Source organism: Perna viridis, chromosome 12, assembly GCF_037379345.1.
Source record: "Perna viridis isolate PV_CMFRI_1.1 ecotype Kerala chromosome 12, ASM3737934v1, whole genome shotgun sequence".
In the NCBI taxonomy this organism is placed as follows: Eukaryota; Metazoa; Mollusca; class Bivalvia; order Mytilida; family Mytilidae; genus Perna; species Perna viridis.
This window is the reverse complement of record NC_142456.1, coordinates 23838005-23865947: the sequence shown is the minus strand read 5'-3', so window position 1 is coordinate 23865947 and position 27943 is coordinate 23838005. Positions and strand designations below refer to the sequence as shown.

The 27943-nt window shown below is 34.7% G+C and overlaps 2 protein-coding genes across 4 annotated transcripts in view; one reads left to right on the top strand and one right to left on the bottom strand.

Moving 5' to 3' along the window:
- Positions 1-39: 39 nt before the first annotated feature.
- On the bottom strand, positions 40-27565 carry LOC148601761 (uncharacterized). 3 transcript variants are annotated; one of them, XM_088554239.1, is made up of 7 exons: positions 27488-27565; positions 16144-16204; positions 13869-14008; positions 8372-8496; positions 4910-5006; positions 1072-1323; positions 40-367 (listed from the first exon to the last, which is right to left on the bottom strand). In XM_088554239.1, the coding sequence occupies exons 2-7, from the start codon at positions 16175-16177 to the stop codon at positions 233-235; spliced, it is 783 nt and encodes a 260-aa protein (XP_088410365.1). In that variant the 5' UTR covers positions 16178-16204; positions 27488-27565; the 3' UTR covers positions 40-232. The 3 variants fall into 3 exon arrangements, with proteins under 3 accessions (XP_088410365.1, XP_088410367.1, XP_088410366.1); XM_088554241.1 differs by lacking the exon at positions 27488-27565 and adding an exon at positions 27431-27453; XM_088554240.1 differs by lacking the exon at positions 27488-27565 and adding an exon at positions 16675-16750.
- The window catches only part of LOC148601759 (uncharacterized), a 45051-nt gene continuing 44660 nt past the window's right edge, over positions 27553-27943 (top strand). Inside the window, exon 1 of the mRNA XM_088554238.1 lies at positions 27553-27753. The gene's annotated coding sequence lies outside the window, so the exon portion shown is untranslated. The remainder of the gene's footprint in view (positions 27754-27943) is intronic.

Sequence of the window (27943 nt, the reverse complement as noted above, 5' to 3'; positions counted from 1 at the left end):
ACACATGTCAAATTATAATAGAGAAAAATAAGAAAAAAGTAAAAGTTTGTATGTTTTACTTAATGCATATTGTGTATGAAAAGTTTAGACAATGGCTAAGTAAATTTCTATGTACATAATAAATCCTTGAAAGTAACATCAGATGTATGTTGTAAACATTTGGTCTCAATTTTAACAAATCTGAGTTACTTCTTCTATGACATGCAAATGAATATAAATAAATACAAAATTATCATTGAGAATTTACACAAGCATTTCGTGCTTTTAGAATATGTTCACATATTTCAGGAATACCAATCATGTGTTTGGCTTGGGTAAACAATGTTGGTCCACTTTGTCTCATCATTGCAGCATCCCTCTCCATTACCTGCAAAAAACAACACAGTAATAAAGAGTAAAAGTTGATACATCATGAAATGTTGAAACGTCGAAAGCAGCATTTACAAGGTGATGTTCACATTTCATGAAGCTCTTCCAATCTATCAGTACTACATGTGTATTTTTCTTGCCATTAATTAATTTAATCAATTTGAAGGCCATGTATTGTTCTAAATAGATGTACTAGTTTAACATGGCAAAATTGAAGAAAAAAAAGACCATTCAAAATTGTTTGACTGGACCAAATTGAATGTTCAATTCAACAGAGTTTAAATATTGCACCCTCGTTCAGTTTTAACTATGCAATTACTTGCTTTTTTAGTGATTCAATGATTACTAGACCAAATATATATATAATTATAAGATTATCTCGTTTTCTGATTATTAATGTAATTTTTTTAACGAATATGCCTTTAAAAAACAAAAAAAATGGCATAAGGTGATTACTGGGTTCCCGACCTACATGAGGACCTTTTCACAGTAAGCTCTGAACGCAAAGCGTCTTAAGTTCACAACTCAAACTATAGTCAGTGATGAAACAAACGCCTGTCGGCGAAGCCTGGATTCAGGGAGTTAGAAAATGTCACGGTAACGGGTTCCAGTGTTTGTATTTTGAAAAAAAAAAAAACAAATTGTATTTTAAATTAATTTTGTAGAACGCTTTGCATAGTCATTTTATATTTTGAGATTTACCTTTAAGTCGGCACCAACTGCCTCCGCTAGATCTGTTTTATTTATAACTAACAAATCACTCTGAGTTATTCCTGGTCCACCTTTTCTAGGAATTTTATCGCCACCAGCAACGTCAATTACGTATATTATATAGTCAGCAAGCTCTCGACTGAAATTTGCCGCCAGATTATCTCCTCCTGATTCAATTATTACCACTTCTGGGTTAAATTTTCTTGTGAGTTCTCGTACTTCTTCCATATTTAGTGAGTAATCCTATCAGTAAAAATAAAGATTTTATTGTGTTCCAAAATGGAACGTTTATTAGATACTCATCGATGATAACAAAACAACATCAAGCTATTTGGCAACTGGGTGATTACTGGCGGAAGGACGGACTGACTACTATATATATATGTACATAGAAGGGTCTGAAAAATTCCCAACGATGTTAGAACTGTCAAATTTACGAAGCAAATATTTGGTCGTTTCCTCCGCGGGACTCGGACTCGTACGCTGTGACATCTATGGCAACACCGCCTGCACTAAGTCCAGCGCCCTAGACCACTAGGAATTTTTAAGACCCTTCTATAAGTTTACGTTATCTTCCCTGTATCAATTTCATCCTATGGAGGAGTGTAGCGAATAGAGTCGTCACATTCTGAGACGTTGTATAATATTGATTTGTTGTGACATGCATCGTTAATTTGATCCTCTATCCTACATAATAACACCTAGATGGACTGTCTCGTACTACCATACATCATGTACTAAGTTACAGCCCTAGATTAATCCTACGAGGAGGAATGACCCGGCCAGCGAAAGCTATATTTTTATATAGTCTAGATGGCCGAGTGGTCTAGGGCTTAGTGCAGGCGGTGTTGCCATAGATGTCACAGCGGAACGAGTTGGAGTCCCGCGGAGGGAACGACCAAAAATTGGCTTCGCAACTTTGACAGTTCTAACATCGTTGGGAATTTTTAAGACCCTTCTATAAGTTTACGTTATCTCCCCTGTATTAATTTCATCCGATGGAGGAGTATAGCGAATAGAGTCGTCACATTCTGAGACGTTGTATATATATATTAACTGAACTTAAAACTATAGATTCTCCGACAGAGCAGGAAATTCTAGGTTTAACGCCATGTCATAGTCTTCCATCATGTTATCAAATGTATTCTAAGTTAGTAAAATTCGCCCTAAAGTAAGAAAATTTGATTCCTAATTGCAACCAACAACCACAGCCCGGATTGCCTTGTGAACACACCTATCTGAGAAATCTAGCATACAATATACATGTGCATGTGCGACGTGATAGAGCGTTTAGAATTTGAAACGGGGACAATCTTTTGGATTACTTAGATTTTTCCGATTTGGTGAGTACAATATTTTTCTCGTCCAATATACAACCAAGCTCCTTTTGGAATTAAATATTGGTTCGGTTTAGACAGTTGTTCGGTTTACAAAGGTTTAAAACGCTGAATTGAATTTAAGGGGCTTTATATAATGTCTAGTTAAGACAAATTTTCGGATTATTCAGGTTTGGATTAGACAGGTTTCACTGTATAACATGATTTTGACCTTTGCAGACACAATGAATGAACTTCAAATGCCCTAAAATGACCACAAGCGTTTTTTACTAGTTTAAACATATTTTACTTATAAATATCGACCCGTGCAGGTCTGAGTATCAAAAGAATAGGCCTGCAGCAGCGCTAAGCTTGTCGTAAAAGGCGACTAAAAAGTGTTCAGAAACCTAGCCGCTCTGCCCACAAAGCAACTGGGTTGTGTGTCCCAGGTGGTGGAATGGGATACCCCTGGCGTGTTACATGCTGGGGTTGTCAGGCTGTAATACGGAAAACCTGACCGCAAACCATAGTGGTGCACCGTGTTGGGAAAGATGCCACGTTCCTCGCACGTTAAAAAAACCCTACTGTGGTATTCTCCCGGAGTATGAACCATAGGGCTCCGCCACAGGTGGCTAAATTGCCCAACCCTACCCACCTCTCCCTATTTCCAGTGACAAATCAAAATTTCTCGACCCCATTGTCCTTGTGTCCCATCCCATTTTTTCATTTCATCATCATTTCATGTTAATTTTATCATCCACTTCATGTTCATCGCCTGAATATAGCTGAAATATTGCTGCTTGGCCGTTAAACCCCAACAAACAAACAAACTTAAAAATATCAAACATATGTACAACATAGATCAACGAACTTTGACAAACAGGATATGGAAACAAGTACTAAGCTTTTATTAATGCCTCTCCTTATCAAAACTGACAATTTATACATTTAAGCATACAACAAGCATGCTTAGGAAATAAGAATCATCATCTACATGTACTACTATGTACATTTAATACAATCTAGATATGGATAATGAAAAGAAATTAAATAAAAAAAATGTATATTATTATATATATATATATATATATCGTCTCAGAATGTGACGATTCTATTCACTACACTGTTCCATCGGATCAAATTGATACAGGGAAGATAACGTTAACTTATAGAAGGGTCAACGATGTTAGAACTGTCAATTTTGCTAAGCAAATTTTTTGTCATTCCTCCGCGGAACTCGAACTCGTACCGCTGTGACTTCTATGGCAACACCGCCTGCACTAAATCCAGCGCCCCAGACCACTCGGTCAGCTAGGCTATATAAAAATGTAGTTTTCGCTAGCCGGGTCATTCCTCCTCGTAGGATTAATCTAGGGCTGTATCTTAGTACACGATGTATGGTAGTACGGGACAGTTCATCTAGGTGTTATTATGTAGGATAGAGGATCCAATTAATGATGCATGTCACAACAAATCAACATTATACAACGTCTCAGAATGTGACGACTCTATTCGCTCCATCGGATATATATATAACGTTTAAACATCAAATGTTAGAATATCTGACCCATACAATAATAAATTTATATCGATAGAATAATTAAGTTTATTTAAAGTTGAAGTACGAAGCTGGTCATACTTATGACACTGAAAAAGAAAACGATCAGGTGATTCGACATAACCACATGAGTTTCCTATTTACAACATATATGTATGATATTTAAGACCGGTGCATTTTGATCTCGTGTGAAGCTAGAACTGACGGTTTTACGGCTCCGATCAGCAGCATAAGGTGGTGCAGTAATATATAATTCTGCAGATCATATGCGAACGTAAAGAACTAAAATTACGAGTGCAAGAAGTCGTTAACAAAAATAACGACGTTCTAAACGCAAAAACTGCATAAAATTGACTCACTGCCTACTTGTATTATTACCGTATATACTGTGTTAAACAGATAAATCTGGCAAAACCTCAATTTTCTAACATTCTATTGAAAAATTTCTGAGCAAATCCAGGAATGGAGAAATAAAATAATGGTCTTTTCCAAAAAGCACCCTTGAGCGATATTACATTGTCAGATCAGTGGGGTCTTGACATGCATGTTTCTGATTTTCCCATTTTGCCTGATTCTTACAAACACTTACACTTAACATTCGAAACGAATTGAAGTGTTCTCGAACAAATATGAACGAATAAGAACGAAGTTTTACACATAACGAATGCTAAACAAGGCCCGACCAAATTTGACATGTGCGTTTCCGCGACGCTCCCTGGGCGCATTTACAAAATTGCAGTTCGTTGGCCAATACTCGTTATATAGCAAGAGCCCGTACATGTATATATATAAAATATTGCTGAGATCAAATAATACACTTGGCTCAACATGATGTATCCTTGCACACACATCATGCCCATACAGTTCTTTTTTTTTATTTCCATGCGTCTTTCCGATTCACTTTTGTAATATTTCTGATATTTTGTAACAGACCAGTATGAGGAATAATCATTACCTCTCGAATAGCAGCATGTGGACAACCCCCGGTCTCTACTGCAGTCATTCTGTCCTCGGGCAACGCTTTATTGCGGGTGAGAAACTCCCAGTCTTCTCTGAAATGGAATATTTGTTATATGGCAAAAAAAGTGAGATCTACTACTTACGGGACGCCGAATGGGACTCCTGTTGTTTTGTACTCAAAATTCAATTTTGTACAGACAAAAGTGAGTTAATTTTGTTCAACAAAATTTATAACATACTACTAATTTAAATTTTGTCATACAAAGTAATCTTTCAGTGGACAAAACTTACTTTTGTCATGACAAAAATCATTTTTGTATCATAGACTTTACTTTTGTTACCTAATTTGAATATTAGGTATCAAAAGTCAATTTTGTGTGCAAATTAGTTTAGTTTGGATTCTATGAACTAATTTGTATACAAAACTGAGAAATATTATGACAAAATTTACAAAACTGAATTCTGTCATAGCAAAGTCACTTTTCCATGCAATTTAACACAAAATTCACTTTTCTGTCACGAAAGTCATGTTTGTGTCACAGAAGTCAATTATGTGTTTCAAAAGTCAATTGGTATGCAAATTAATTTACAGATCATTTGGATATGCAAATGAATTCTTTAATCACCACTTTGAGACCAGCGGTTACTATATCCAATGAGAGGCCTTCTCACAAATTGAGTTTTGTGACACAAAATTGACTCTTGTGTTAAATTTTCACTTCTGTCTCCACAAAAAATAATTTTAATTACAAAATCACGGGATGCTAACTAATTTAATTTACCTTTTGTTATTTAATTTCCATATCAGGTAACAAAAGTCTATTTTCTATGCAAATAAGTTAATATTTGCATACTTATTTGACAAGAAAAAACTTAATTTTGTCATAACAAAAAACATAGTCTTTAAAACATAGTTATGTACGACAAATGATTTTGTTTTGAATACAAAAAGATTAAGTCCCATTACGGGCCCCGTTCTACTTGCTAAATCGATTCTTTTTATAAAATGTACTTTTACTGGCCAATTATGAACGATACCAAACTGTGCCATACACTAGATAGACATAAAAGTACATTCTAATATGACGTACTTGAATGAATCATGAATGAAACATTGTACCTGTCCATGGGTGAACACTGTGACCTTATGATGCAAAGAACTATTGTCATATTTAACAATGTTCTACTTAATTCGGCCTTTCCATCATTATAAAGATAACAAAGCAAAGTTTCATTAGCGACCATTTCAACTGATGTCAACTGACATAACTAACATGCCCCGTGGAGGTCCGGGTGTTAAAAGAATAGGCCTGCAGCAGTGCTAAGCTTGTCGTAAAAGGCGACTAAATAGTGCTCAGAAACCTAGCCGAGGGCTAGGCGCTCTGCCCACAGAGCAACTGGGATGTGTGCCCCAGGTGGTGGAATGGGGTACCCCTGGCATGTTAAATGCTGGGGTACCCCTGGCATGTTACATGCTGGGGTTGTCAGTCTATAATACGGAAAACCTGAGCGCAAACCATAGTGGTGCACCGTGTTGGGAAAGATGCCACGTTCCTCGCACGTTAAAGAACACTTCTGTGGTATTCGATAGGAGTAGGAACCTTTGCGCTCCGCCACAGGAGGCTAAATTGCCCGATCCTACCCATCCCTCCCTTTTATCTTGTGGCAATCAAAATTTGTTGACCCAATCATCCTTGTGTCCCATTCCATTTCTCATTTCATGTTCATTTTATCATCCATTTCATGTTCATCGTCTGAATATGGCTGGAATATTGCTGCTCGGGCGTTAAACCCAAACAAACAAACAAACATAACTAACATAAAGTGTACAGCCAAATATGGACTAATAGGGCGGGTCTAAGGTTACTGTAATAGGTCACGAAAATGTAAAAAAACCGCAATTGTCCTATAAGAACCGAAATAAATCACAGCAGCTCCATTTGTATATTGTTTTAACAAGGGCTGACCATTTATGCCGATATTTTACTAAAGATAATGCCGCATAAATGGTCAGCCAGTGGTAAAACAATGATAAAATGGAGTTTCCGTCATTTATTTCTTAAATAATGTAAGGAGGTAGACCTATGGTAAGGGGTACAACTCTTACAAATCATTTTGACATCAATCTCAAGTAAGCATCAATGTAACTCGGATTGATTTTGTTTCAAATGAAAGCTTGATATGCTTTGGTGAAATTGAATATGATACAAACACTGATTTCAAGAGTTATGTTCCTTATCCTAGGTCTACCTCCAAAAATCTCAACAGAAGATCGATGCGATAACAATTTTGATAGTTAACCTACATATACTCTAGTAGTAGCACTGCAAAACCGAATAGGCCAAGTAAACTAAAATGAAAAAAAAATGAGAAAAAAATCATAAATCTAAAAACAGGAAACACATACAAATGGTCCTTGTCACCCATCAACTTTAAATATGGAGGCAAACGGCAAATAAAAGGATAGATGCCAGATGGACAATTTACATTTTAAATAGCAATTGTTCGCTAGCTTCAGTTTAGCTTTTAAACAATGAAACTACAGAGGTTTTAATTGCAAAGCTGGAGGAGCAACCAAGGGAACCAAGACTCCAGCGGAAATAAAAATAATGCAATCCAGGGACAAAGACAAGACATGGAAAACAGACAAACACAACAAAGAACATAAAGATACTGAAATAATACATACAAAGTAACAAAAGTAAATGAGCAACCCGGACTCCACCGAAAACTGGGAGCATGGACCAGGTGCACCGGTAGGGTTAGCGTCCTAATGCTTATGGGTAAATGGGAAAGAACAAATACCATATTAGTTCTGCAATTTAAAATTGACTGCACACCGGCAGTACTATTACACATTATTTTCACACTATTTTCATCTGAATTGAACAACAAAATTTGTGACAGATTTCATGTGAAATTCATATGAATTGAACCTTTTTCACGCGAAAAACATTACTGTTATGTAAATAAGTGAATCTCATGTGATAGTGGAATCACATGAATATCAAGCAAATACTTGCCCGTGTAGAGTTATAAATTACAGTACCGTAAAGGGTATGACTTTTTTTGATAAATATCAACCATTTAATGGAATGAATGTACACGAGGGGGGATATGTCTGTTTTTCTAGAGTTGAAATATAATTATGATTGGGTCATAAATTTTTCCCTTTCCTATGTCATTTATGAATGGGTCATTTTTCTATAATTAAATGTATAATTCATTGCTTTTCTGCAACCTGCTGGAGACATAATTGGCCTCTTAGGTACACACAGAAAGTGTAAAATGAAGTCCCTGGTACACGGTAGTATAATATATAAATGGATATATATTTCTTGCACACAAATATATGAATGTGGGTGTTTTTCAGGCTCCATCTGCACTCCGTACCAAATTTTAACAAACGTGACCCCACCCCCCATGGTTCATGCATATACTATAATGGTTTACCTACCTAGTAAATATGTCGTTTGTTACAACACAGATGCTATGTTTGTCCCTTAGGTATTTGCATAATGCAAGTACCGTCGCTGTTTTTCCTGAACCGACCGGCCCTCCAATGCCCACGGTGAACGCCCTCTGTAATTCATCAAGATAGAACAGATGGTATCATTTCCGTCTAATCGATAACTTCGGACGAGTCCGTACCCTCCTCAACTTTGAGGAAGAGTAGCGGACTTGCCCGATATTTGCCGATTGTCGATGAGCATGTTTACTTTACGCTTTCGGGAGGAAGGGGTTGGGATAGAATAAAAGAATTTTCTTTCCAGAAATGTAAATTAAGCATGCTCATCAACTACGCAGCAGTATATAGATATAAAAGTAAATAAAATGTATGACCACCTGTAGGGTCCCTACAAAGCTGGAAATTACTTATTTCAAAACATTTTTCGTTTCTAAATTCTTAATTTTCCTACATATATGTATGTAAGTCACCTTAACTTTTTTTACTAATATTATGTAATAAAGATGGTCACGTTCTAAACAAGGTATCGTTTACAGAATGAGCACAAGAGGTATTACCGTAGTTAGAAAGCTTACTTAACGGTTAATGACGTCGTCGGTCACGTCTCTCACATTCAAAGCTTAATTTGTAAGCTTCATGGTATTGTGAACTTTTTGTGTTCTGTTTAGAAATAACATACAAGAATGATATTTCAATGATAAAAAAAAAACACAAAAACAAACAAAAAACAAACAAACAAAAACAAACAAAAAACAAACAAACAAAAACAAAACAAAACAAAACAAAAAAAAACACACACACACAAAATTAAAAAAAAAAAACAGGAATATGTTGTCTGGTCTGCATCTTTGCATCGGAATTATAGAATAATTTATTTGAAAAGAATAGCCCAAATAAGATCACCAGTGTAGAAGAACGCCCAGATTTAACTTGTTCGGTGCACGTGTTTAAAATGGCGTCAATTTTGTACCTGAAATCACTACAATTTGACAAGAAGTATCCCTAATAAAACCGATGATATTTCTCAATTTCTCAATCCTTAATTGTTGTTTTCAACACGAAATTGATTTTTGTATTGTGACGTTTAGGCGGGAGAAAATTCCGAGAATGAAATTACAGAATTATCGAAATTTATTTTCGATGAAAAAACATGAGAAACATGTTACGGATTATAGAAATTTTTTTTGGCATAAAATATTTATTTTCAGTTGTTAACATTAACATAATAAGTTTACACATATAACGAATTAAATGATTTATTTTCATGTAAAAGTGCAATTTCCCAGTCAGAGCGAGGAGCAAAATACTTGTTTCTCCCATGCTTAAGATCAAAACGTAGCCTTGACATTTAAAATTGCTTTTGTCTTACAAAACAATATACATGCACCCAAACCGGACAACCAAAAAAAAAAAAACAAAAAAAATTAAAAAAAACAAAAAAAAACAGAACAAGACAAAAACAAAACAAAACAGAACAAAAACAAACTTGCTAATTAACGCAATTGAAAACGAAACACCATAGTCGCTAATCGTCAAATAGACTATGCCACTGATTTTGGCTTGCTTCCAACATGCGTAATTGCACAAACTCAAGTGAAGTTGCGAAAGCTCTAAAATCGGGCGACTTCCTCTATAATCTTAGTTCCCTGGCATTACTATTTCGTTACCGTGAACTGGTAGCAAGGAATCGCGGGTATTGTTTTCGTTCCGCAAGTTTCTCTCATTTGAGTCGCTTATGATATTGACAAGGGAACCATATTAGGGGTTGAACAACTTGGAGACTAGGCGTACAGAAAGTTCAATGTTAACTGATCATTTCATCTTTAAATGTAAAATTCCCGCTCACGTACAAGTAAAAGAACACACGTACAACACATGAGTATGGCATTTAAGAGATATATTTTGATCTCGTTTTAAGCTAGAAATGACTGTTCTACGGTGCACCTGTGGTATAGTAATTATTATATATTATAAATATGCAAATCATATGCGAATGTACAATATACTAAAATTACGAATGCACTAAGTTGCTAACAATACTAGCGACTTAAAAATGAATCGGTATTTGGTTCAGTCTTAGATTATGTAACAACAATGTAATTGAGTAAATTCGTTAAATGTCCATGAAATGTTTCATATATCATTTCCCCGAATACTCATTTACATAAGTGCTTCTAATCTGCTCACAGTTCGCTGCAGAAATATTTTTACCAGAGCGTTAGGGAAATATAGGACTAATATCATTTAGATTTTTGAAGGACCAAATGAAACTATTGTGATTACGAAAATAGTGTAGTGTACACTTATACGCACACAAAAAAAATTAACTATAAATCTATGCATTTAACGTCAGATAAAAATAACTTCACAATTTCTGTTTTCATGTCCAAATCATGAGTTTATTAGAAATGAAACTTTAGGAAGGCTAAATAAATAATAATTATAATTCTTATTGACCTACATGGGAATAACTTTCTGTACAAGTATCGCTTGGGTTGGTTTTCACTCTTTCATTATAGGCAAATATTGATGGTTTTATATGACGTTGCGCACGCTATTGCGGCTGTTTTGGAAAAAAAAAACACCTATCTAAACTATAAATGACGATTGTAAACAATCAAAACTGTGATTATGTGAAAGCTATATACTGTTGGAATCAGGACAAATAATAAGTTCTGAATATTTGTCACAAATGGTACTTCTAATTCTTATAATCCATTAAACTTTCCAAAACCCGTAAAAAACGTCAAAATTCCGCATGTCAGGTGTAACACAGTGTAGGTTCTAAAAAGCTAAAATAGTGAATTGCGCTATTGCAGAGGGAGCAAAATTCGCCAAACTTTGCAAGGAAGAAAAAAATCATATGTTCCTTTGGAGATAATTATCGAAATTGCATTAATTTTAGGCAAAAAAAATATTCAGTGCAAAAATGAAAGTGTTGGTAAATGGTCAGATTTCTAAAAGTGTTCAGTAATCAAATTATGTTATTAATGTAAGAACTTACTTATACAATATTCTTTTCCAATTAATATTTCCTAAAAAAATGTACATACTTTCAGCAATTCTACGTCGACATTTGATAATATTTTCATTTCAAACAAAAAATTCTTTTTGAAAATGTCTAGCGAAATGTCAGATGTCAATATTTTCCGGGTTCGTTGAGAAATTGTCATGCTCCAACGCAATTCTACAATTAATTGGCAACCGTTTAAAACGGATAAAATTCTAACAAAACAAATGTCTAGCGATTTGTCGAACTTTCACCTTTTGAACGTTTGGAACGTTTTTCGTCGATCGGGAAATGGGGAAATGAAACGGAAATAGTTTTCGCTTTAGATAACAAGAACTAGACACTTATACTTGTCTTTGCAATTACAAGTATTGAAAATATGCGACTGAAAGAGACAAAAAATCGAAATCAAAGGGATATAAAAAGACTAAGAGTATCTGTATTTTGTGTTATTAACAAACGAAAGAATAAACAAACAAAAAAAAAACAAAAAAATAAATTCTTATAGTTTATAGAAATTCGATCTAAGTAGAATGACTGAAACGCCAAATAGTAATGACAGAACTTTAAAAATGTATAGAAAAGCAGAATGCTAATAGATAAAATGAATGCAGAAAAGGGAGTCATAAACATTTTTTTTATTTTGGAAAACGCAAATGAGCAAATGAAAAGAAAATCAATCAACTATCCAATGGGTGTTGATGAAAGCCCGATTTTCAGATGGATAGAAAGCTCTTTAAATCGAAATACTAAGTTGTGAAAGGTCCAAATTCTTTTATAATTGGTACATGTAACATAAAATCATACATGTATATCAAAATGCACATTTTAACTTATCACAGGAGAAAGTTGTTATGTTCCCTCTCTAGATGGACATAGTGTGCATATATGTGGCGGTTGCATTCCACGCATTTGCAAATTTAATTTACCGGTAGAACTGATAATCAATCTTTCCGATTTTTTAAGAAATGTTCAAGATGTTTTATATAATTGCTACCAATAAAAAAATATTGTATATTTTGCTTTACTGTACACGTGTTTCAATAAACAAGCAAGCAATAAACGAAAAGTGTCGACAAACGTCGAATTCTGATGTTACCGAATGTGCCGCAATCGCGTGCGCAACGTCACTAGATTCTCTAAATAAATGCTGTTAATAAACTGATATTTTCTTTTCAGGAGCCATATTTATTAAAGTTTGGAATTTTATAAATATATAATGATTAGTAGCGCTCATGTAATTCTACAGGATACATACAGTTTGAACTAAATTCTTTACAAGGATACATTTTATCATGCCAACAAAGAAAAGACCGAAGTAAGTAGAATTTGTGTTGAAAGGTAACATTTTATACTATTTTTATATCTATAAATTTGCCATGGATCATTGTACTGAAGAGATCCAATCAATGTTTTTTTAAGTGTAAGTATTTGTGAGAATTAGGTAAAATGGGAAAATTGGAAACATGCATGTCAAAACCCACCAATCTGACAATGTAATATCACTCAAGGATACTTTCTCTATTTGAAAATACCATTATTTGATCTCTGCATCACTGGTTTTGCTAAGAAATTTTTCAATAGAATCTTAGAAAAATGAGGTTTTTACAGTGTTATCTGCCCTTGAAATGTTCATTTTCAATGCATTTCAATAAAATTTTAACTCAATGGTCCAGCATGATATGGAAAATTGTGTTTGCTTTTAATGATTCTGATGATGTAAACAGTCAAATTACACTGTCAAAATGATAATGTTTTTATACTATGTTTCACCTACTGCCTGATTTTTACAGGGACTGACACTTAATGACCTTCATGATAATGATGAGCTATTATCGTATCTGGTATTAAGACAAGTTCACAAGCTCAGATTAAATTGTGAACCCATTATACAATACAAAAAAAGAAAGATCATAATAGCCACTTAAGTTTTTGTCTCGGTACACGTGCTAAGTAGGTCTCCATCAACCTAGACGGAAAGGCCCTGCAGCCTAAAAATAATGATGGTTACACTCTTGGACTGTATTCATTTAGGGCAAGCAAACTTTTAAGGGGGCTTATATATTACGGTTCAAATAAGGCTTGTTAATTCACGTGACTAAACATTAAATGTTTTAAAAGATACTTTGAACTCGACAAACGTGTTTTGAATAACGTGCTATTGGGTATGATAATATTATGTCCGCCCTAAAACGGGAATGTACCCTTTATGAACACGCTTTTTGTAGTTACACCAGTTGCGGATCCAGAGGAGTTCCGGGGATGGAATTCCCTGTCAGGTTTTTTTTTTTTTAAGTTCGTGCAAAAAGTTGGCCAAAATGAGCAAATGATCTGGAACCCTCCTTTCAATATCTGAACGCGGCCATAAAAACTTATCGCCATTTGTTTCATACATAGTAGTTGGGTCTTTAAGTGAAAATATTTATTGACCCTTCAAATTCGGTTTGAAAAAAATAAGTACGCAAACAAAATAACCTGATTCCAATCTGTTCTATATAAAGGCTTGTCTCTGTCGGTAAAAGTACCCGGATTTTCCATTATCTCGTGAGTATGTCCGTGGTCATGGTGATCATGACTGTGTAGCCCGTTGCCTAGCGACTCATTCACTGGGCCGGCTGAAAATAAAAGATTATAATTTAAATAGAGGACAAAGTCTTCCATACGAATTTAACACGTGCCATTAGAAGCACTGTGAGCACAATTTCAGTCTGACATTAACACTGAATAATGATTTTTAAAAGTTTCTTATCTTTTAAGTAAATCCAGCATCACATTAGATCTTAAATGTAATATCTTCTAGCAATTGTTTCATTGTCAGATGTCGTTTTCGGTTTCAAATGACAGACACGTGCATGTGTTTAGAAGGACTAGATTCATCTTATTTACGTAACAAAAACAATGATGAAGTTTTTCATCTTCAAGATCACATACAAGAGAAGGTCGAAGACGACGTGCTCTTGACGCCACAAACAAATTCATATCAAGTGTCAGTAACCTAAAGCCATATTTATCTGGACAACATTTGTTTATCTAAATTGCAAAGTGTTAATCATCCTAATTCCATCAGTTGTCCTAGGACCGGCTGATGATGCAGAGAAATATTGGAGGTGTTGTAATGAATGAACATGGAAGTATAGAGCAGGACAGATAAGGGGTACAGATGAGGTCAGCTCTACTCACTCACAAAACCGTCCTAGAACTGTCAGAAGAACAGTTCTGTGACAGATTTAGAACAGTTACAGAACCAGATCTTCTGACAGTTCTAGCAGAGCTAGCTCTCCCAGTAGAACTGTTCTCGTAGAGCTGGATCTACTACTAGAACTGATATCGTAGTGTCGGCACTGCTAGAATTGTCAGAAGAGCTGGCTCTAGTAGCAGAACGTAGAGCCGGTTCTACTAACAGAACTGTCAGGAAAAAAACTGGCTCCAGAACTGTTCTAAGACACTTTTAGAACTGTCTTAGAGTCAGCTCTACTGAAAGTTCCCTGAGAGGTTAGAACTGATGTCATCTGTACATGAGTAGGTCACAGATAAAATTGAATGCAGTTGATTTGTAGTTTGGGAGAGGTTGTGAGTAAGTCAGCGTAATGATTTTTGCTTTATAAATTCTGTTCTTTACGTTTCCAAGTACACTTATTTATCGGTTGCCAGGCAATTCTGGTAATCGAACATAATAGTTACATTCCGTAAAGTATGCACTTCCTGTAAGTTTTTGCGACCCTGGCCACTCACTCTACACGTTGACGTACTCCCAAATAGAGTGGGGAAAAGCTCTCGGACCCATGTGGCATCTGGGAGTAGGCCAGAGCGTCAGCACAGCAGCCTAGCCGCTAGTAGAACATGCTCTGACTGAGTTCTTCGGTCAGGTATCCCGAAGCCTGGGCTCCGCTACCTCCAACTATATTAACAGGCATCTACTAACAGAAGCCCCGTAAGTGCGAGTTCCGTAAGAATAGTCAAGACCGCAAAAAACACCAATTGGATAGGCGACCCTGGCCTATCTCATAAAATCCCGTACGTCGGTCTAAGGTATTCAATTAAGCACTGGTATTGTGCAATGGTAGTTTTCATTTTGTCACACTCTTCATTACAATACCGGCGCTGAATCCAGAGGTATAACTCAGAATGCCAGAGCGCTTTGGTCACATATCCCCGGTAGGTGACATGAATTAGTGTCGGCAAAGGGGCTTTCTATTGTAATTAATACTGTAAGCCGGGGAGGTGTAAATGTCGTAATAATTAAGTACTATGTGATTCCAAGTGCTACGCATCCTCAATTGCAACTATTAAGTAGAACAACATAGATATTTGTGAATATTTATGCTCTTTCATCAATTTATTACATTTTGTTTGTGTTTGTTAATTAAATTAATTCCACACTTTTGCATTCTGCACTTGATGTGTTTTGATACTAAAGGTTTGTTCAAGTTGCAACACATTTCTTGATAAAAGTTGTAGAGGAATGTACCGAAATAATTGTCAGATTGCAAATTGTATTCTTGTGTCATTCAAGTTGCAATATGTAAAAAAATTGCAACTTGTACACAGCATAATTATTGTATTTTTGTGTCATTCAAGTTGCAATATGTACAAAATTGTAACAACTTGTAAAAAGCATAATTATACATGTAAATGTATACAACTGCATGTACATTGCAAACGAGTTAGATAATAAAAATGTCATTATAAGGGCAGAAATAAGAAGTTATATTTATGTGTTTGACAGTACGATAACATCTGTATTATATACCTTTTACAAAGTTAACTCGATCTGTATCTTCCATAGTGTAATTTCTGATGCAAAATTAGATCTGGAAAGGAAATTTTCGTCATTATTATGCAATTCAAACCATAATTATGTCATGAATATGGATTCACATTAACGTTTTAAAATGATATCTGATACATTCTTAAAAGAAACCTGACATAAAATATGGAAAATATGTAAGAAGACTTTCATTTATTTTGTTCACACAAATACTCGTACTAACTTGAAATAATAAAAACGCGATGTTTCTTCAAATGCATTATTTATATTTAATTCCCTGTAAGCATCTATAAAAGCCGCATTAGTTTGGCTGAAAAATAGATGAATTCATTTAAGTGAAAGTTTTTGATTCTTTCTCTATTTGAAAAGACCATTTAGTGATCTATGCATCTGGATTTGCTTAGAAAAATCCCAATAAAATATAAAAAAATGAGATTTTTTTTACAGAGTTATCTGCCCTTGAAATTTTCATTTTCAGTGCATTTCATTGAAATTATAACTCGATTTACCAACCTGATATGGTTTCCTTGGTCTGATGGTGCAAATAGTAAAATTACACTTTCAAAATGGAGGGTTTTTTCATACCATGTTTCACCCTTTGCCTGATTCTTACTGAGACTGATATTAAATAGACATTAAAGTGTACAAAGATAACTTGCGCATATGAACGTTTTTGCAAATATAGGAGAACTTGCTTTTGCCTATATAATAATAATGTTTTAGGATGAAAATGAATTTTAAAGTTCGTTTCATAAAAGATGATGTTATGTTGCAGTAAAATTCTATGATTTTTGCCTTTGAAAAATTTTAATTCGGAAATCAAACTGAAAGTTTCTTCTCTTCTATCTATCATAGTTTACAAGATATTGGCTGAAAACTGTAAAAAACAAACGTCTTTTTTCAAAATCCAAAGACAAAAACTCTAACAAGGTCATCCGACAAATTTGATCCAACGCAGGCGTTTGTAGGCCTTATAATAAGGATCATTTCGGCAGTAAAAGAATTTGGCTAAACCTAACGGTTTTGGAGATATACGAGAAAAACTTCTGTCTGGCCCCTTTGTTCTATTTTCAATAACGGCAGCCTTATTTTTCGATGGATCAAAAATCCCAACATCAGATACATTCAGAATATCCTAAGGAATATTCATTCCAAGTTTAGTTTTAAATAGTGTGACATTTTCAGAGGAGAAATGTTGTGAAAGAAATAATATTAAAGAGCAAAAAAAACGTCAAAAAGGGCAATATGTCCAACATGGTTAAACAGATTAAAATGAAAATTTGCCTACAAATAGATCTCACCGTGCTTAACATTTTTATCCTGTCAGAATGTGGCTAAATCTAACGGTTTTGGAGCTACTTGCGAAAAAACTTCTGTCTTAACCTATGTTTAATTTAGTGACGGCGGCCATGTTTTTCGACGAATTAAAATTAAGTCCCTATATTTGTTCTATGCAGAATGCCTCAAGGAACAGTGACACCAAGCTTGGTTTTTTTTTTTTGGTCAAGTAGTGTCAGAGGTGAAGAGTTTTTAAAAATTGTTAACGACGACGACCGACACCAAGTGATGGCAATAACTCACATGGCCTACGGCAAATGAGCTTAAAATAGGCAGAAGGAGAAATGGTTTCATCCATGGAATCCGTAGAAAACTTGGATAATGTAGAATGGCGGGAAATATCTCGCAGAATTTGAATCGCCGGCTGGTGTTTCAAAAGTCATGTGATGTTTTAACCGGAGAAACTCAAAAAGTATAATCTCTCCAACAGATGATTATTATCTGTTGAAAATATTGATATTCAAGGCAGTTTAAATCCGATGTACAAAATCATTCAAGAAAAAATATGTTATATCAATTTAGCATTTCATTCAAGCAACATTAAATAATAATAAACATGTACTATCTTTAAAAAAAAAAAGAAAGCCGACGCAGTAAATTTGTTTTTCTTTTTCATTTTCTACATCGCATTTAGGAAATAACACATGGCACGCAATTTCAATTTCCGATATAGTTTTTTCGAACGCCACTAAGTTATCAGTATTTGGTATTTGGTCAATCGGGAAACAGAATTTTAATCAGGTGACTTGCGTTTCCATGGAAGAGCGTCTTTAAGGTCAAAGGTCAACGGTTAAAAATCGAAACTATACATTGAACGAATTGTTCATATTTTAAGTCAAAATCAGATTAAATGGAAAAGCCGATAAACTATCTTACTATATGTTAAATGTACGAGTACAACATACACACATTAAATTCCAACTCTGACAAGAAATCTAGATTTTCGTGGAGAATACTATCCATCACAAATTCACTCAATAGTTCAAAATTTTTTTTTCCTCAACTGCAAAATATCTTTTTAAATGTTTAAGTCAGAGATATCACAGGAGAAAGGATTGAAAGAGAAGGATTGGGCATGGGGGCAGGTCTATTTTGGTCAATCATTAGTCCCAAGATAGACGGTCATGGAGGTCTCTATGGTGGCCTTATGCGAAACCAGCACAATGGGGACTGAATATATAAGTATTTCAGTCAATACATAATTTACAACCTGTTAAGACAATAATTCCACTTTTAAGTCGGTCATTTCATGTTAAAGTTTTCGGGTTCGTAGTTTCTATTTTACGAATCAAAGGGCTTTTCATTGTACAGGGCCGTAGCCAGGTTTTCTGAATGGGGGTGCGAACTGGTCACTGATAAGCAATTTTACTTAGTTATCTGGTATGTTTTCTCTTAAATTACAGGCTAAGATGCAAATCAATTTTTTTTAAAAAGGGAGCGGAGATCGCACCTGTCGCATCTCCTGGCTACCGCATTGTTGTATCTCTATTGCATTATCTATTACGCTAATGCACTTCGTTGTGTCGAAAATACGTTTCCGTTCTTACTCGCCAAATTCTCATTTTATTTCAAATTATAAATAAGTGTCTTTCTCTGTAAGAATAAGGCAGTTGGTGAACACACAAGTTTTTCCATGAAATCTTATCAAAATGTTATCTGAAAGCAGAAATGTCATTCATTTCTTTTTAAGTCACTAATATTGTTAGCGACTTCTTGACTCTTAATTTCAGCACTGTACATTCGTAAATGATTTGCATAAATATACATTACTACACCACCTTATGTTGCAGATAGGTGCCATATATGTAGAAACGTCATTTCACATCGCTTCATACGAGAACAAAATGTGTCATACACATGTTTTCTACGTGTGTTTTTATTTGTATTAGAACGTTTAGATGAAATGATCGGTAAGCCTAGAACTTTCTGTAATATAGCTGGGAAACGCCTGGTATCCGAGTTGTCTTGATCGAGAAACTTTCGGGTCATCACGGTTACGACGTTACCCGATTTTAGAGCACATATCCGAACTTCACTTGAGTTCGTACCATTTTGGACTCACTCAAAGTTTGCCGATCTTAGCCGATTGACGAACTGTTGTGTTATACAATAAATTTCAAAGGCTTTATTTGAAGTCGGTACATATATAAAACATTCCAACACAAGCTCAAAATGAGCTTTTAAAACCGACATAATATAATTCTGAAATATCAAGTATATTTCCGGTATGAGAATTATTGTACACTTATTTTGCTAGTAATTTACATATATACATGTATGTATGATGTCAAAATATGAGAAATGGAAAAAAGATATGAATCTTCAAGTTTCAGCTCAAATTTGTGATTTTTTAAATCCTGAACCAAGTCCATACATATATATCTACACCAGGATTTATGGTGGAAAGGGAAAAACACTGACTGATTAGTACAGCATTGAATTCGCTTGAATGTTGAAAGCCAGCCAAAATCAATGGCATGGAGTATTTGAGAATTAACGAAGATTTCAGTCATGGATTTTTTAAGTGTCAATAGTTCGAAGTATAAATCAATTGAAATGCATTGCAACTGGATCTTCTTAGGGAGATAACCAACTTTCCCAGTCACTTTATTATTGTTTTCAGCTCACTATTTTTTTGTGGGGGGGAGGGGGCTGACACGTTCAAGAAGAACGAACTGCCCATCTGCAAACTATCTGCACACATTGTCAAATTCATGTGTGTTTTTTTCTGAGAATAATTCAGTATTTTTATATTTAGCCTGATCCTTAAAGAGTCCCTCACTTAAATATGTAACTGCTATATAATTGATTTGTTTGTTTGTTTGTTTGTTGGGGTTTAACGTCCGAGCAGCAATATTTCAGCTATGTTCAGACGATGTACATGAAATTGTTGATAAAATGAACATGAAATGATGATGAAATGAAAAAGGGATGGGACACAAGGACAATTGCCACTGGAAATAGGGAGAGGTGGGTAGGGTAGGGCAATTTAGCCTCCTGTGGCGGAGCCCTATGGTTCCTACTCCGGGAGAATACCACAGTAGGATTCTTTAACGTGCGAGGAACGTGGCATCTTTCCCAACACGGTGCACCACTATGGTTTGCGGTCAGGTTTTCCGTATTATAGCCTGACAACCCCAGCATGTAACACACCAGGGGAACCCCATTCCACCACCTGGGGCACACATCCCAGTTGCTCTGTGGGCAGAGCGCCCTAGCCCCCGGCTAAGGTTCTGAGCACTATTTAGTCGCCTTTTACTACAAGCTTAGCGCTGCTGCAGGCCTATTCTTTCAACACCCGGACCTGCACGGGGAGCTATATAATTGAAGAAAGCCATAAAATATTGTATGTGCCTCACACGTAAACTCTCTCGGCAATTTGTGATGCAGAACCACGTATTATAGGTAAATAAAGAAAAATTTAAAGGTAAACAAAAGCCGTTATCTCAAATTATGTAATAATGTTTAAAGCTGAAATTACATCCGAATTCTTAATATAGTTAAAACTTCTGAAGGACAAAAACCTTAATTTGGACCACCTAAGAAAGCTTATTAACTACAAATCCACATTAAATTCAGGCAATTCCAATGGTAGAGGTGAGTAATGGCTAAAAAAAAGCTACCTTTTTTTGAGACTACATATACCACATTTTTAGAGTTCTTACTGTACACAGATCTGTATATAATAAATTACGATTTCCCACAATTCAACCAAACCAAGAACGATAAACTACTGCAAAGAGCCAATTCTAAGTATTTTATATCAAAAGTGCAACAATCCTATGGTTTTAAATGTAACAATTTCTAAATATAAAATTAATGAGAATTCAGTGAGAACAAACTCATGCCGAAGTTGGAATTATTGATCCGATTACCAGTAAAAATGAAAACTTCATAATGATAAACGATGTTGTATCTGGTATCATTATTGTCTCCACTAACACTAATAAAACGGAAAAGCAACATTTTTTTCTCCGAAAAGCGATAAATTTTTTTTTCGGAAAAGTAAAAAAAAGTTTCGGAAAAGCAATACCAATATTCGGAAAAGTAAAAAAAAAAGTTTCGGTAAAGCAATACCAATTTTCGGAAAGGCACATCTTCGGACAAGTCAGTGGAGGGTCAATAAAGGAGATGCAGGGGTTGGTACCACATCTTTAATTGGAAAAGTTATTTGTACTTTTCTTCTAATAATTATAGATCATAATTTTCACAAATTTGCATATTTGGGACCAATAGAGTTTTTTTTCTAAAAGCTCCAGTGAAAATTACAGACATGTGCACACTTTTTGAAATTGGCCCTACTTATGGTCAGAATCCTGGGTACAATGATTATTTTACGGACTGAACGAAAGTTATTCTGGTAAACCGTAAGAAATGTTGCATTGCTAATACATGTATTACTTGCACTTGATTGATGAAAAGATGAGTTAAATAGCAGAATTTAAATGATTTAGTTAATGGGGTCCCGGATATGAATTATTGACCATGTAGTTCAACAGACCCTTTCGCGATAACTACGTGTAATTGACGAGCACACGTCCTACTGTCGCGATCGAGGCATGAGCCGCAAAGCTGCCGAGGTAGAGCTGGGGTAGAACAAAAAAGTGTCCACTATACCCAGCAGTTAAGTAATTACTGTAAACATTTTAACTCCCGGGGTGTACTAATTTTCGCTATTTTCGCGATGGACAGAAAACCGCGAAAAATTGTTCCATCGAAATAGATTTTTTAACACTATAAAACGCTAATCAATTTTTGAAACCGCAAAATTGATACCCGCGAACGTTTATTTGACACAATCCGCGAAAATTAATACGTTAACAGTATTTGTTTATGTTTTAAAACTCGCGGATGTATATTTTGCCATGATATCAGTCCGTAATTATCTATGAATGAAGCAATTTTATTTATAAACATATTTGGTAAAAAAAAGTGTTTTGATATGACAACAGCACATAGATAGGGTTACTATGAAATATCTTTCTTCATAAAAACTTTTGATTTCAATTTGTTTTGCTTGCATCTCTTTCTCTCAGAATGTACAAAAGGACCTGTGTCGTTTTCTCGGGAATCTGACCATTATGTATAAGGTCAATGTCAAAAACAGACTTTTATTAGAAAAAACCTGATTGTTACTGAAAATGCAAATTTGTGAAAATTTAGCCAGATATACAATATAAACAGGCAGCATAAAATTGCAAATTTCGAAGTTGGCAAAGCAGTACAAAATAAGTTGAAATAAAAAGAACGAAATATAAGTGGAATACAAATAAAAATTAAAAAGTCAATTGTTCCAGAACAATTGAAAGGTCTTTCCCACCTATTCTCTTCTAACAGCGAACATGTTCATAAGCAAGTACCTCTGCCTCACGGCAGATGGCTCATTGCATAATAGCCTGTACCGACGGGTCGAACGACACTACTTATTTCTTGCATATATTTTAAAAGCCAAGGTTTTTGAAAATTATCAAATTTGCAAAATAGTTCTGATTCTTAGAAAAAGATGAATTCAGTAGTAACTGTGTAGTTATAAACTTTTTTTTCTGTCAATTTCATCAATACAATTATTTGAGAACAAAATGAACTTGTGATTTTCATGAAAATAGAAAAAAAAATCAAAGGGAGATAATTATAAAGTATTTCAAAGCAAAGGGTCTCAATTGTCACTCCCAGGTCAAATGGCCACCTCTCTATGGAATACTAAAAAACACTTAACCTAGTATTATGCATTGTAAAGGTGTTGTTTGAATGTGTATTGAACAAATGGGGTCAAAATAAAACTCAGATTGTAAACTCTAAATTCGTACTTTTAAGTCTCTACAAAAGTATGAGTACTGCGTATAAGTGTGAATTATTTGCCTCCGTTGTGTAAGTTGGGACAACAATGTCGGAACAAAGTGACTTTACAGTATTACTGTACAATGACTGTTTAAATGTTTTGATAACCAAGAAGTTGGTCTCTGTTCTTGATTTTTTAAGGCAACTGAAAGAGTCAATGTAAATTGATTCAGTACATGAATACTTTGATTTTTCTATTTTTATGACAATTGAAAATTATTAATACATGTTAAATTATCGTGATATTCCCGCTAGGCTTTAGTTTCATGTTAGGCGATGCATAGGCTTGTTTTGTAGTTAAAGAACGTGAATAGTGATTTGTACTGTTAAAAACGCGGCCATTGGCGATGTAGGTGCCTATTTAAGAATTGAACGTATTATGCCGCCTTAAAATAATGTAGTGGGAGTATTTTTAAAAAGACAGCTTTCAGAAACTGACACATCTATGAACGTCTTCACATTATTTATTTATTGTCTTAATTAATAACAAGACTTAACGTATTTCGGTTTAAGAGATGTCAATGTGTATTGCGGCTATTTTTTATTATTGCACTGTAACGGAGGTGACTGTAGCTAGTTGGCATTCTAATATTATTGTTAACGTATCAAACTGTTCACGTGATTTGGCTTTGGTCATGTGACATTGTTACCGATGTAAATAGTCGTAACTTTCATTTTGAGCTTGCCTCGGTGTTTTACGTTAAATGTTCGAGTCTAAGTATTTTAAATAAGTTCAGTTTATTTCAAAACGTGTTTTACTCAGATCTAGTTCATAACATTTGAGTTGATATCATTGCTCTGACTGGTTGATTCATTTTTATCTGAGTATTTTAGCGAGTGCGCGGCGCGGTTTATCGCTACAGATAGCCAGTTCAGGTGTGTATCACGCATTTTCTCTAATTTAAGACTGTTACAGTCTGTAAGTTCTTTGTTTCTAACCTATTTACGGTTTTACCGTTTTTCTCAAAGGAATGTAACATTTCGGAGAATACTTTTGGAATTTTTGGCTTGCCGATTTATGGAATGATTTTGGATATTTAGGCTTTTTTATACACTAAAACATTCATACTTATTGGTTTTCTGTCGATCGTCGAGCCGTGTTGAAATGTAAATTAGTAATTAAGGCTGGTCAACAGTTATGATTTTAAATCCCACGCTTTCCCAAAACAATGTTAAAGTATTTTAATTAAAGCTAGTCACCTCCAGTTAACTAGCTGAACCGGTTAATTTACTCACAGGCGATCCGCATTTATAAGCGTTATGCACCATTGTTTTACATGAATTTGTACTTTGTTACAAATACTGTGTGTTTCCACATGTAGTTCTTATTCACAGTGTTTAATGATAGAGCCCAGTGCACGAACAATCCACGCGGGGTGTACTGTATGAGCTTTGGTCATAGGTAGTAGTTATTGACAAGTAAATCTAGAGAAGCAAATCATTCATCGAACATTCAAATACTATCATTTATTAAAAGAAGATCACACTACTTAAACAGTTAGATTGGTATTGTTGTTGTCTTAGATTGTAAAGTATTAACTCGTCATTTTCACTGAGAAACTTGCACACACAGAAGACTCCAGTTACAGCATTGATTTATCGTTACTCATTTACAGTACTGGATTTTGTTATTGTATTCATTTTAAAGGTGAAGTGTGAGAATACTAGAAATGCCCAAAATTACTTACAATCTTTTAACGAATGATTTTCAAAATAAAATATTTTAATTTGTCACATTAATCAAACAATTCGGAAAACGGGAATACATATTACAACTTTTTGCACACATCAACGAAAGGGGGGGGGGGGTAACAAAAAAGTAATACTGGAGGTCGCAACAACAAAAAAACAAAGTTCTAATTAAATTATCCTGGCAGTAGAAAGGGATAGCCATCAGTTTGAACTGTAACAAAATACAAGGAAATTTAAACTTCATTATTCATTATTTCCGTGATTCAATTTTTCCACTTAACATTTGGAGTTACAACGCTTTGACCGCATATGTTATACTGATTACGTTCACTGTTTCAAACAAAATAAATATTTGTCATACAACTAAATATGCATTCATGGATTCATTTGAAGCTTTGAATAAATGTAGTGAAGGTTTCTGATTAAAGAGTAATCAAGGGAACCAAAGTTATAGCGGTAATCAAAAGAATGTAATCCAGGGACAAAGACCAGACATGGAAAACAGACATAAACAACAAAGAACATAAAGTAACTAAAATCATACATACAAAGTAACAAAAGTAAATGAGCAACTCGGACTCCACTAAAAACTGGGAGCATGGACCAGGTGCACCGGTAGGGTAAGCGTCCTCTGCTTTTCTACAAACACCCGCCGAGTTGCTCATAAAAAGTCAAGTCCAGGGTAGACAAACGAGGAAAGGAAAACCATGACCAGTTGAATAAATCAGTTTTCATGGTGCTGCTGGATACACCATAACGATCCACGAGTTCATGATGACGACCACAAAACAAGCAGCTAAGAGATTACCCTTGAGCACGAGACAATCATACTCCATAATCACATTTTCATTACAAAAATCAAGATTGTTGGATTACTTTAGAAAAATCTTAATCCATATTCATTTTTTAGATTAGTTTTATTAAACAAATGCATTAACTACGGTCAGGACTGTTGTTTTCAACGTTTGCGCCAATTTTCAAAGAGAGGTAATTTTCAATAACCAAAAACCAGCAAAGACACCACTAATAGAATTGGTTGTGTACGAATATAGTTCTAAATGTCGGTGGAGAGTTTTCCTATATAGATACATATTTAGACAGTAAATCCCGCGTTACCAGTAGTTATAACTCATACTATAAAGACTTAAACAAAAAAAACCACAGCGAGATTCAGAAATGACCATACAAATGAGGTAAAATATCTTTTCAAAGTTTGACAAAAAACCAAGAAATACAAAAAATACTGCAAATCATCTAAGATCAATAGTGAAGGTCCCAAGTCTATACGACTTACGGTTTAAAAGTTTAGTGACCAACCGAACAATTTCATTTTAGGTCGCGAAATCGCGTAACCAGGGAAACCTCAAATCATTTCCAAACTTTGTCAAATAGTACTGCCTCGGGTTTCTAAAAAATATGGAGCTTTCGGTTTGTGTGTATCTAAAACAGTTTGAGAAATTTTAGCAAAATTGGTTTCTCCGCTACGGCGCAGATAACTCTGGACCGACAAATGACCACGTCTCACAGGGTGAATTCCAAAGTCCCCTGTCAGATTGCAAAAGATTGTCAAAATCTTGTCATGATACGTTCAGCCAAAACTTTGGCAAAATGCCTGGCGGAAAAAAAGAATAATAATAATAATAATAATAATAATAATAATAATAATAATAATCAGAAGAAATACAAGAAGGCCTTCCCATTGAAATGGGAAAGACCTTAAATATAATCAACTGCCGAGGCAGAGAAAAGATGCCCTTAAAATGAGACTCAAGTATAACTGTGAATAATATACCACAAAATGTATAAAAATGGAAGGTTATATTAGAGAGAGAGGGGGAGGCTGGGATTTTTAAAAACAGATAATACTCCAAATTTAAGCAAAATAAAGAAAAAAAATTACTTTCCCAGCACAGGAAAAAGCCATGATTTAATATTTCACCCATTACATTTACTGCACTAACAGTGAATTGCTTTAATTTGGAGAAGTAGATTCGTATCCCTTTTTTAAAGATGGACGAACAGCGCTCCTTGAATTACGGTGGTTTAAAACGAAAGAAACAATATAATAGCAAAATTAAGATTAAACAAATGTAAACCAAAATATTTTACAATATTTCATTGAAATATAACACATCTTGAAGTTCATATCAGATGAAAGTATCCTTGAATTTAAATTACCCACATACAGCTGAAAACTGTAACATATATATATAAAATAACAGAAATGTTATAGAATTTAGTTGTTTAATGTTAGTTTTTGTATGTGGTTATTCCTATGCAAGATATACCAAGATATATACACTCTGGTCGAAAAAACATACCACTGGGATACCGTGAAATTATTATAAAACATTGCTAGCATGCAATGCAAATTTAGAAATAAACTTCTTTCATTTCTTACCTTAATTGAAACTCTACATTGATAAAAATCTGTATGAAGAAAACAAATTGCACTTACCTTACAGTGATATCTTCCAACTTCAAAATATTTCTATGGGACTAAGTTAACACGTGTTATGTACATGCGCGAATCCCTCTGAAAAGCATAAATAACAAAATGTGTCTTCCGAAGCATATATTGTTAACCACTGGTCGATATAAACAGTACTGACAAACGTCTTTTTATTACTTTATAAACTGATGATAACAGGTGGAAAAATATTACATGTAGCACTTGAGTTGAGCTCACTGAGAAAGTGACATTGTGAGTTTTACGTCCGACAGGTATGTTTTTCTTTAACTATTTAAGACTTTAATCTGATAGGGAGCTGGAGCTTGTGCGGGTACATGAGAAATATGTTTATTTCTGTCTAGATATTGCAAATTAAGGGGTGATACAAGTTTAATTAGCAGTGGTGGACTTCGAAATTCCGAAGACGGAGGATGGGGCTGGCGTTCCAGTTATTCCATTTTT

What these genes read in the sequence shown, in the direction of transcription:
- LOC148601761 (XM_088554239.1), bottom strand. Translation starts at nt 16,177, where the DNA reads ATGGAAGATACAGATCGAGTTAACTTTGTAAAAG. An exon ending in ACAAACGACATATTTACTAG is followed by an intron (nt 5,007 to 8,371) that starts GTAGGTAAACCA and finishes ATTCCATTTCAG; the next exon opens with AGAAGACTGGGAGTTTCTCA. An exon ending in CACATGCTGCTATTCGAGAG is followed by an intron (nt 1,324 to 4,909) that starts GTAATGATTATT and finishes TTTTACTGATAG; the next exon opens with GATTACTCACTAAATATGGA.